Source organism: Dasypus novemcinctus, chromosome 2, assembly GCF_030445035.2.
Source record: "Dasypus novemcinctus isolate mDasNov1 chromosome 2, mDasNov1.1.hap2, whole genome shotgun sequence".
Taxonomy (NCBI): domain Eukaryota; kingdom Metazoa; phylum Chordata; class Mammalia; order Cingulata; family Dasypodidae; genus Dasypus; species Dasypus novemcinctus.
Genome location: NC_080674.1, coordinates 102037817 through 102050061, shown reverse-complemented (window position 1 = coordinate 102050061; position 12245 = coordinate 102037817). Strand labels below are relative to the sequence as shown.

The following is a 12245-nucleotide window of genomic DNA, read 5'->3' as shown; positions in this document are numbered from 1 at the left end:
TCAACTAAATTGCCGCACGGTAAAGTGAGACAGTTACTAAAGTTCCTAGAGTTGCTTTTCTGTTGCGAGTCGGCGTCACACCCTTCACCCCGCCCTACAGGGAAAGGAGGGGCTGTAAGGCTTTTTTTTCTCTCCTCTGTCAAAGAGGCACAAATGAATCAAGAAGCTTCGGGGAATGTCAACAACTAGGTCTCTATTTCCTCTGGTCTCTAGTGCCCCGCCCGCACGGGACATCAAGCCCCCGAGGAAGCCTCTGTCGCAGGTCCAACTGTAGGAGGCGGGCGGAGGTGACCACAGTTGCCCAACAGTTGGGTTCCCAGGCTGCCCGGTGTGACGCAGCAGCCCCCGCCCAGTCCCGCGGGCGGGCACGCAGAGCGGGCCGGGCACCTCGAGGAGGCGCAGGCCCAAGCCTGGGCGACCGGACCTCACGCGCCACACGGCCCCCGAAAGGCTCTCCCGTCGACCCCGGAGCCGCACCGCCTTCTCCACTCTCCCCAAACCGTCGCTTCCCAGGTTCCTTCTCAGCCTCTCCGCCGTTAAATCCTTGCACAACTGTCCCGAATGATAGTGGCGTCCATACCCGCACGGAGCGAGCCTGCAGTACCCAGTTCCTGGAATCCAACTACGGGGTGCTAGGGGCAAACGCCCCACGGAAGAGCCGCCGGCAGGAACCGGGAACAGCGGCTCCTCTGCGCGGGCAGCGTGCGCGCACCCACGAGCACGCGTACGCGCACTCGTTGGCCCCGCCCCAGCACCCACCGATTTTTTTCCTACACCCGCGACTTCAAAACGTAGCTCCTCCCGTGCCCGCGAGCCACAAGGGGTTCTGCGTGCGCGCGCCCGCTCGCCTGCGTCGCGCGCAGCGGGGAAGGGGAGTGAGCAGAGGAGCTGACGTCGCGCGGGAGGCGGAGGCGACGGCGACCTCGGTGGCAGCGGCGGCGGCGGCTACGGCGGAGACGGTTGAGTTCGCTCGCTCGCTCGGCGTCATGGCGGCTGCCGGGGGCCGATAAGCGGCGGGCGCGGGAGCGCGTGCGCGACGGAGACGCCGTGGACTCGTTACTTCACTTCTTGTTCTCGCTGCCCTCGCCTTTGGTGCTTCAATAATGAATTGATTGTTGGATCCGCTTCGCCTGGGATTGCGCGTTGGTGCCGCGGGCCGGGGCTTCCCCTTCCCCTCCGCGCCCTTCCCCTTTCCCCTCCCCCTCCCGGACTCCTGCTTAGCCTGAGCGCCCGGGAGCCCGAGGACTCGGCTGCGGAGACCGCGGGCCCAGGCGCGGGGGAGGCCGCCGACCCGAGCCGGCTCCCTCCACCCCGCGAAGCCCGCCTGCCCTCGGGTAAGAAAAGGGGGCGGCGGGCGGTTCAGGATGTGGCGGGGGGCGGGGGGTGGGGGTAGGAGCCGGCCGGGTGGAGGGCGGGGGCGCGCGGTGTCCGGGCGGCGGCCCAGCGGCAGGCGCCGGGCGGAGGCCGGAGCTGCTCCGGGAAGGCCGGCGACGTTGGTCGGGCCCGGCGCGCAGGGGGCGTGTGAGCGGAGGGCTCGGGCCGGGGACCGCGGAGCGCATCCTCGTTCCAGGCAGGCGGCCGGGCCCCAGCCTCCTCGGCGTGGAGCGGGCGGGCCGCGCGGGGAGAGCCGCGAGCACTTGGCCGCTGCGTGGGTCCCACCGCACCCCCGGCTCGCAACACGTGGGGAGCCGAGGGGAGGGGGAGGGGGCGGGGGCTCGCGTGAGCCGGGGAGGGCGCGGGGCGGGTCTGCGGGAAGTTTGAGGCGGGAAGGGAGACTGTGGGACCGGGATGGAGGCCTTGGGAGAGGTTGGGAGGGAGAGGAGGGCATCCGAGGAGGAGGCTGATTGGAGCAAAGCTGCGATGGACGGATGAGGGAGGAAGAAGCTTTCCAAACCCCTTCGAGGACCGCTTCGAAAACTTAGCAGGAGCAAAGCAACTGCTAAAAGACGGAGGCTAGATGAGGATTGTCTAACTACTTTGGAAAGAGTCGTTGAGGCGCTCGGGAGAACTGCGTGCACTCACAGCTTTAGAATTTAGTTATGAAAAAGGTCTTAGAGGACTTCCTCGGAGAAGGGAGATGAGGAAAAAGGAAGTTAGTTACAATGTAGAGAGAAAGCCATTTTGAGGGGCAAAAGGAAGGAGAAATGGAAAGAACGAAACGAGGAGTGAACTTTGGCGAACAGACTTTGGGGAAGGAGAGATAGTTTTTTAGAAAACTTATATTTTGAAGACTTGTTTAATAATGCTCTTTGAGTGGGGTTAGAATTAATATTTAACATTAGGAGTAAATGCTGAGTCAAATAGTTACTTTTTTAGAGAACCCTTTCTTGCAAAAGATCTCCTGTACTATACTATAGTCTCTAGAGAATTAAAATCTTAATCTGGCTACAAGTTTGCTGTGACTGAGTTGACAAGAACCTATTTTCCCCTCCTTTTGTGGACTAGAATAATCGTAGGCGTGAATTCTCTTCGCTGAGGTAGTAGGACAGCACTGCTCAGTAGGCTGTCTCGGTACTTTCTGACTGGGGAAGGATCTGACGTCTCCTTCCCCCGCTTCTTCCTCTCCCTCCCCTGCCACAGATCTCCTTTGTTTATTCGTAGATGGCTTGTTGGTGACTGAATCTTAAGTGTTATGCTGAAATCTTGAAAGGTGGAAATGCTGTGTCTTGCCCATTATTTTTGACCGAGCCGTTACTTTAAAATTCAGATGTAGTGTTCCTTTTTCTATTATCTTTTTTAAAAAATTCATAGAATCTGCAAACCCCAACTGGATAAATATTAAGTGTTATCAGTCCACTATCAGTTTACCTGTGAAAGAACACATTTATTTTAAGGTGTGCATTTTTGATAAAATCACATGGTACCATTTTAGTCTTCAGGTTTTGGGTTGTTTTTTTTTTTCTGTGTGCATTTTCAAAACTTTGCCTTACTGGAGTATAGGAAGTCTGGGGTGAAGGAATTGGGGATTGAGTAAAGGTAATCTCCCTCCCCCACACCTTCATTTGTTTGACTAAGTATAGTAATCAGTGTAATTACTAAGAAGTAATAAAACTTCACTTTCTGTTCTTGGGATTGTATATGTGTTATATAGTATCGCTTTGTTTTATTCATCTATGCAAATATTGCTGAAGTTGAAATTAGTCTCTAAAAGTTTATTAGTCCACAAATATTTTAATTTCTCTCAAAAATATATATTAGCATGGTCGCTTAATTCTCATAAGTAATAAAGAATGTGGTTAATAGAGATATTTTAATTAAAGATCCCTACCCCTTCCTTACTACTTCTAGTCTTCTTGGTCTAGGTAGATTTGTGTCAGTCCTGGATAGGCTAATCTTTCTTTTTTACAGGACGTTTTCTTAATTTCTTATTGTGTTTTCTTTAGGTAAATCACAAAGGGTCCCAGGAAACCCGTGAATATTGGAGAAAATCCATCTGTGAATTTTTGATATTCAAGGAGGAATCAGTATTTATATTCATCTTTTAAACTGGGAAGATTTATATTTTATTTTAAAACTTCTTGGTATTTACAATGAATGGACATAGTGATGAAGAAAGTGTTAGAAACAGTAGTGGAGAATCAAGGTAAGCACTTCATTATGAAGTTTTTACTATGAGAGTTTTGAAAACTTGTCTGACTCTCTGCCTAGTTTTTCCCATTGACAGTAGAGTTTTCAGATTTCATATTCTTTCTCTCAGCTATCTAAGGTCCAAAAAGTTTCTAGCATATCTATTGAAGCTTTGCTGATAATACAGATTAGAATTATTTTTCTCATTCAGATATACAAAGAAGAATTAAATATAAAAAGTTTGGCTTACTTAAATCTATTTGAAGGTTTATATTGTTTGGATTAGTAATAGAAGCTGGAGCAAATGAAAAATGAGACATTTAAATGGATTTGACTGATAGTGCCATTTCCAGTAAAGGAAATCAGTATTTCTTTGCTCATCTTTTTCTAGCATTTTGTCATCTAGACCTGGGCTGTCCAATATGGTAGCCACTAGCCACATGTGGATATTTAAATTAAATTAATTAAAATTACATAACTGTGACAATTCAGTCACATTATACACATTTCAGGTGTTAATTGTGTGTGACTAGTGATTACCATATTGGACAGTGCAGATATAAAAATTTGCATTATTGTGGAAAGTTGTGTTAGTTAATGAGGATCTGGATATTTGTTGAAGTATTGCTGCCATCTTTGTTTTTGTTTCAAAGGAGTTTTAGTTAGGAAGATGTTAAGAGTTCTTATCTGGGTCATGTCTGCAAAGAAGATGTAGTTTATAAAAATAAACTACATTGAACTATTTTAATATATAAGGAATCTCTTTAAATGCTGAGACTAAATTCTTCTGTAGCGTCAAATTTTGAGTTCTCTGCATGTTACTAATAGAATCCATGCAGCTATATGCACTCTATGAGATTAGAAAGGAAGAGTTTGGAGTCAGACAGCCTGGTTGCTTATTCCAGTCTCCTCCTTATTAGCTCTGTGAATTAGGTCAAATTACTTAACTTTTGGGGCTCTGATTTTTGCCCCTACTAAATGGGGATTTTAGTATTATTCACCTTTTTTAAAATTGAGGATTAAGTAAGATGCTACATGTAAAGGGCTTAAAATAATTTCTAATATAAGAATTCAGTATTGCTTATAATTAGCATTGTTTTATATAATACACATAACTGACACATTAACAGTGATGTATGGACAGAACAGGAAAATTTTGGCATCTGACAGTGTTTCTGAAAAAGTTAGATAGTGAAGCAGAAGTGTAAGTATTTGACCTGTGACTTGGAATTTTCTGGGATGTCCAATTTCAATATGCATTCCATATTTTTACGTGTATATTTTATCAGTTTTCATGGGCGGATTGGCTAGCAAATCATCTTATTCTTCAAAGAAAAAGAGCATTTATGGAAGGGCAGCATGATTTAATTTAACAAGTATTTGTTTTAAGAGTTACTAAATCTGAATTAATATGATGCACTAGTTAGGTCTTTCGTAATTTCCTCAGCTATAAAATGAGAAGGATTGAATTTAAATGATTTAGAAGTATCATCTTATCACTTACTAAATTTAGTAAAGTTTCAGACAGCAAGAGTTTGAATAGAATCACCAGAGTTGAGAGTCTCAATTAGAATAATATTGAATCTTGGCTTGGATTCAAATCTCTTCAGTTAAAATGACTTTAATAGGCAGAAGAATAACTTGTCCACATTCTCTTAATCATTAGTGAGCAGAGAAATGGTTAATAGGTGGAAATATCTAGAGGAAAGGCAAGAATCAAACAATCTGCAAAATAGAAAATTAGATGCTGGAGAAGTCTTGTAGTTGGATATGCTGAAAGATTACTTGCTGCTACAGTCTGGCCCTTTGCTTGTTACAGTAGTTTTATGTATTTTGCTGCAGTATCTAACAATGGGGAGTAGTAAGTCAATTGTATCTGGTAGTATGTTTGAAAAAATTAAAAGCTATGAAACCACATTGTCTTAAAGGGATTTGTTACAGTGAATTCTCATTTTAATCATGGCAAACCGTATTTCTCTATTCTGAGCTCATATTTCTATTTTACTTGTTTTATGTGCCTCTGAGACATGTGGTTTGTCACATTATCTAGTTCTTGCAGCTGCTTTGGAGTTTATCTGGAAGAAAGTGACCTGCTACCATTTTGCTTTCGTTTTCTTCCTTACCAATGTTATGCTATCCCTTTCCTTTGCTGCTGTCATTGTTACTAGCCCTCAATTCTCATCCCTTTCCCACAAAGCTTCTATAATGAGACAATACTGAAAAGGAAGATTGTGCCTAGTGGAATGACTGAGGAGGTGAACTCTCAGATAGAGGAATTTTCCTGGGGAAAAAAGTTACTGTAAGTGTACATATTATATATAAAATAATGAGCGGAGAAATAGGCTCTGCTTTTAAGATTGATATACATTGTAAGTAGTTCTTAGGAACAGCTCGTTTTTATAGGCCAGAATTTTGAAATCTCTTTGCTTCAGAATTTTCATTTTTCCTTCGTGGAAATTTAGAACTAAGCAAGATGTCATTTGGCATTTTGGGTAGGTATAATTAACTTTCTACTTAAAAAAAGGGTGGGGGTTATTCTTTCTTTATGAAGAACTCTGTATAGTCATTGAAAGGAAGAAAAATGTTCAGGAAAATAGGTCTCTGGCTATGCTGTAACTGACAGTTTTGAAGCTTATTTACTAAGAAATGTGGGCCAGGATGCACCTGTACAACAGTTTCAGCTGAACACAAAGTTTTATATAACTGAAGTTTAGCTTTAAAGATACTACTGAAAGACTTCAAAGCATCAATTCCCAGGTGCTTGGATTTGTGTTATTTGCACCAAGTTTTTCATATCCTGGTTAGACCTTTTTTATTTTAAAATTATTTTGAGTGATGATTTATTCCACGAATAGATGTTTGGGTAAAGATTTGAGACTAGAAATATATGGCCACATTTTGCTCACTCTCGAATGGTTCATGAATGCTTACTACTCAGAACTTTTTCAATAATTTTTATATGGTGGAAGAAAATGTTGGTGATGTGCTGTAATGGTCTTAACTATTTACAATAAATATGTAGCTGGCATTGGAGCTGCTAACCTGATTCTTAGACATTTTTTTCCTTATTTCTGTATAGCTTTTTACAGCATTAACAATGCTTGATTTAATAAAATAACATTTGATTTAAATGTTTGTGTCCAAACTTCATTTAGAGGAAATCTGTTGTATGTAATTCCTTGGCTTATCATGAATATTTTAATTGTTTCATGCTTCAAAAATTTTCTTTGGATCTCAACTTCTAATTAAAGTGTTTGGGGAGGCAATGGTGGTAGGCAGTGAGTAGGAAATATGTTAATAAAAATGTAAATGAAAATCTACTTAGAGAAATTCACAGGCTTTCAAAAAAGGTTTTTAAAAAGCATCTTAAAGAAAGTTCCCCTATGTGTCCCAGATCTGCTGAACCACAATCTTTACATTAAGATTCCCAGGTGATTTGTATCATTTTAAATTCATATACAAAAGCAGTGGGAATAAGAAGTGAATCCTAATGTACACGTCATTTAGCTTGGACAGTTTTTTTATTTCCTGGCCAATCTTGTTTAATCTTTAACTTCTACCTACTCCCTCTCTCCAACTAGATTATTTTGAAACACACATCTCAAACATTAAATAATTTCTATGTGTGTTAGAATTACACATAAGTAATATTAATGCGGAAAAAAATGTTTCACTTAGTTGCTGTAAAGTAATAGAAATAGGCATTTTTCATGATACCAATATTGTTAAAAATTTTCTATGTATTTTATGAAACTCATTTAGTGACTTTGACCTGTCTGTATAAACAGCCCTTATTTTGCATCTGAACATTACCTGAATGCTTACTAGAGAATATTTACTTTTGAGTTTGCCATCTCTACCTCAGATTCAAGGTGATTAAACCAAATAATCATCTTTGAAATTAGTCATTTAGACCAGGGGTTCTTAACTTTTTTGTTCCATGGACCCTTTTGCCAGTCAGGTGAAAACCATGAACCCCTTACAAAGTCCACACTATGTAGTGTGTATTATTTAATAAATATATCACAGCTACACCAACCCATACCCACAAGAATAATGTTTTTTTGAATTTCAGTTCAAGCACAGGGACTCCTTGTTAAGAAGCCCTGTTCTAGATGTTACAAAAAGAACATTTACGTAAGAAAAAAATCAGGAATAGATACAGAAAATAGTGTTTTTCTTAGAGTATTATTTCATCAAACATTTGTTTTATTTTACTGTGAGTTTACTAGATCATGCTATAAAATGTATTTTATGGGTCATGGCCCAAAAAGTTAGAAAGCCATTTCCTTTAGCTATCGGTTCATTTTTTGCTAACTCTAAGCATTTATTCATTACCATCTTCTTTCCAGGTAGTAGTGTCCATTCTTGTTAAAATGGACAATGATTTATTAAAATAACTAAAATAAGGGCTCTGATTTAATGCATTCCAGGACCTAAGAGGAGATATGTATATTAAAATAGTTGGAATATTGTGAACGAATTAGTAATAGCATTAAGGAAAATATCATGAGACTGTGGGCTGAAACAGTGACCTGTGCGTGGGGAAGGTAGGGAAGGCTACATAAAGGACATGGTTTGGGACTTTAAGTTGTCCTAAATGATATTGCAGGGTCAGATGCTGGACTTTATATATCCTGCCATAACGCACTGAATGCACTGGAAGAGAGTGTGAACTACAGGGTAAACTATTATCTATGTGGTGAAGCAGTGCTCCAAAATGTGTTCACCAAGTGCAATGAGTGTACCACAATGATGGAGGAGGTGGTTGGTGTGGGAGAAGTGGGGTGGGGAGGTGGAGGTACATGGGAACCTCTTATATTTTTTAATGTAACATTTTTTTGTGTGATGTATATATCTTAAAAAAATACAATTTACAAAAATGATGGGGTGGGGGGATGGGGAGTGGGGTAAATGGGAACCTCATGTTTTTTATGTTAGGTTTTTTAATGTAGCATTCTTTGTGATCTATTAACTTAAATAAAGAAAGTGTAAAAATATATATATAAATAAAGGATATGGTATTCCCCAGGCTGACAGAAAAGTATGAGGAACGGTATGGAGGTTCAGCTCTAAAATCACTTCTTCATGAAGCTTTGCACCTTATTCCCCCACTGTACCTTAGTCAGGACCATGGCACTTTGGCTCTGTTAGAAACCCATGCTCAATTCTTATTACTTGAAATGAACCAGTGAATTTAAATTAAATTATATATGCTCTTTCAAAGTGTTCTTTTAAAAATGTTTATTGTACTACCATTATCCCAGTGTATTAGAAAATCAGTTATGGTGCTATATCAGAGAATCTAAATCATAGGGACTCAAAACTTTTTCTCCATTCTCATGTCATAGCCTAGAGCAAGTGTGTTTTGCCCTTATCCTGGTTATACAGGTACCCTGGCTAGTGGATCAGGTTTACCATCCTTGCCATAGGGCTTCCAGTGCTCCAATAATTGACATTTCCAGTAAGCGGGAACAAGATGTAGGGAAGGGAGGGAGGGCTTAAGGCAAACCGTTTCATTTTTTAAGGCTGTGATGTAGAAAGTGCACGTATTTTAGCCATATCATTGGCCAAAACCTATTCACCTAACTGAAAGAGAAACTTAGGAAATCTAATCTTAAACTGGGTGGGCACGTGTGAGCCAAAACTTGAGAAGTGGTTATTTAATATATACAGGGTACAGATTTGGGGTGGAGGAAGAAGGCAAAGATTGTAGGTTTTTCTGTCACATACATTAAGGAGAATAAATTCTTTTAAAATAAGTTTACTCATATTTTCAAAGAAATTAGTGGCTTTCATTTTTCCCAATTTCTTTTTACTTCTGCCTGTGTACTCATTAATTAGTACACTTGTTATAGAGTTGGTGTTACTTTATTTTCTTCACTTAGATTTTTGTGGTCTTCCATTTATTATTTGTAATATGAAAAAGAAAGGTTTAAGTGAGAACCTAGTATCTGACACATCACAGCATTTAGTAATCATGTCTTTATCAAATACTTTTATTTTGAAAAATTTAGTAATTATGTTTGGATTTTATTCATAGATGCTTCATATATTTATACAAGTGTCCGTCCAAAGAAAAACCAAAGGTTGAGAGAAGGACCAATATTTTTTTAAAATCTCTGTTAGCTACTATATATCAGGCAGTATGCTTTACTCTTTACTCCCTTATCTTCTCAATAATGCTAAGATATGTTTATTGTGTCAACGTAGCCAAAACCTAAGTCTCATCTGATGGTTGTACAGATGTGAATACAACTACAGTGAGAAGCAAGGCCTAGAAAATAGGAGAGAATGATTCATGGTTGAATTTCAGAACATCATCAGGTTAGCCCTGAATGTCTGTCAAAAAAATTCTTTCAAAAGTTTCCTCAAAGAAACATTATTTGAATGACTTTGCTACTTAAGCAGTAGTTAAAGGGGAGGGGAAAAGTCTTGGAATGAGAATTTACTGCAGTGTGCTGATTCTTTAGAATATTAAGTAAAAATGATTTGTTTTGTATATGTATAGTTCTATTTGTCAGCCACACCATCTCCTATTATATTTTTGTGGAAAAATCAGTATATCCTATAGCAACTTTTTTGGTCCAAGAATTTGATCCATCTAAATACTATTTTATCAGTTAAAAATAGGAAAGAAAAAGTAGGGAAATGGAATGAGCAAGAATGAAAATCTTTATGTGCTAGGAAAAAAATAAAAAGGCCTAAATAAAGGCAGTCTAATTTGCATAATATTTAAATACACATAAACATTTTATTTTTTTCCTCTCTAGTGCTACTGTTTTGGGATGCTTTTTTCATTCTCCCTCGCTCCCCCACACCCACTGCACATATCTACTTTCTTGGCTTTTTTATTCTAGTCCAAGATTCATCAGGGCCAGTTTAGTTCTGTTGATGATCTAGTGGTAAGGAAAGCAGCTGTCCATTGCTATCATTTTCTTAGAAGGCCATCAATTTTTTATTCTTACTTTAAGTTCCATTATAGTCTACTTCTTAATTCCTGTGTTAAAAAGCAAAGAATATTTTAATTATTTTCTTCTGAAATACAGAATACATTTTTATTTTCCATACAGTATAGATCTTGGTGTTTTCTTTAGTCCAATTCAAAGTACTGATTTGAGTGGAGAGCAGGGCGTAGAGAAAGGAGGTTTCTTCTGTCGATATGCTGGGCTGATTCCCACTGCACTCCCGTCAAACACATGAAAATGCTGGATAAAACAGGGCTAAAGGAAATAAAGTGTGTGCTTGAGCTTAAAGACAATTTTTAGGTGCCAGGAACAAAAAGGAACTCAAAGCCAGAGAGTAAGGAGCAATAAGCTCTGATCAAACATAGCCGCACAGGGGGATATTTGGAGGGATACAACCCTCAGGGCAAGAGGCTGGGGTTAGGATTAGAGCTTAAAACTTGGTGGCACCTGAAATTAACTCTTCTAAATCTGGACCCCAGCTTCCCTGAGGGAAAAAAATGGTCTAGGAAAACTTTTTACGTTGTTTTCAGTGAAAAATTTTTTTTATACGGATGAAATGGCATATAGAGTAGAAATATTATGTAAGCTATAAAGAGCTGTTTAATTATAAATTTTGTCGAAATTGGGCTGTAAATGAGAGAAAGGGCCATGGAGGCCATGCAGGATAATGAATGACGCTGTCCAAGCATAAGGTGTTTGTGGGAGGTGGCTGGTGAGTTGGAGAGTATATCCCTCATTTGAAGGAACCAGTGCTACTTAAGCACAAACTATGGTGACTATGTGGGAAGTGAACCCATTGTCTCTAGATACTCTGATTCTTTAAAAGAAGCCCCTACTTAAAGTTATTTTACTTAAAATTACTTCCCAGTTTAGAATTAAATGACTTTGAGAAAGGAAAAGCCCAAAAGAAGAAAAATAGATAACAGGAAAGCCAGAAGGAAAGAATATGAAAATTTGTGGGAAAGATTTAGGTCTATGGTGCTTTTGAATGAAAAGCAAAGAGGAGATAGTAGTAACCATTTTTTGGTTCATAAATGTATTTTTAGAGTTTACTTCAGTCAGTACTAAAATGTAAGGATATAGTATAGTTGTTAGGCAACATACTCCCTGCCCTCATATTAGCTTATGTGTCAAACAGCATGTCTATGAATTCTTTCTATTTGCATTTGTTGCCTTTGAGACAGTAGGCATTTTTGTGATCCCTATTTTGATAAGTAAGGAGAAGCCGTTGCATAGATAGGTCAATAAGTTGCTTTAGATATCAAATTATAGAGTGATAATGAGGGGGATTTTAATCAAATGTTCACATAACTGTGGTATGGCAAGTGTATTAAGTGCAGTGAAGGAAATGCACAATATCTGAACATTAAATAAGAAGCCTTTCGTATTCTTAGAGAAGGTCTAAGAAAAGCTCTTGAGAAGTGAAGGCCAACTAGAGGGCAATAATAGGGAACTGGGTGCAGTGGGGACTAACAAACCTAGGTAGAGAATTGCCAAATTCAAGGGTGGAAGGAAAGTCAGTGAAGCTGGGGTGGATAATAGAAATGAAAGAGTGGTTTAAGATGAAATTGGAAAGGAAGGCAGGAGAGGTCAGATTTTAGTCATATTCTTACTCGGTCAAAGGAAAGCCATTAAACCATCAAAATCAGCCTCAGTGCTGACTTACCCACAAGGTTAGTAGATCGAAGATGGGACCCAGGCTTATGCAAT

General features: G+C 40.0%; 1 protein-coding gene across 2 annotated transcripts in view; it reads left to right on the top strand.

The window, feature by feature from the left end:
- The first annotated feature begins 351 nt into the window (after positions 1-351).
- The window catches only part of CHD1 (chromodomain helicase DNA binding protein 1), a 68006-nt gene continuing 56112 nt past the window's right edge, over positions 352-12245 (top strand). For both annotated transcript variants that reach the window (XM_058276623.2, XM_058276619.2), the window contains exons 1-2: positions 352-1334; positions 3384-3583. In XM_058276623.2, the coding sequence (XP_058132606.1) occupies positions 3531-3583 (53 nt within the window). In that variant the 5' untranslated portion in view covers positions 352-1334; positions 3384-3530. The remainder of the gene's footprint in view (positions 1335-3383; positions 3584-12245) is intronic.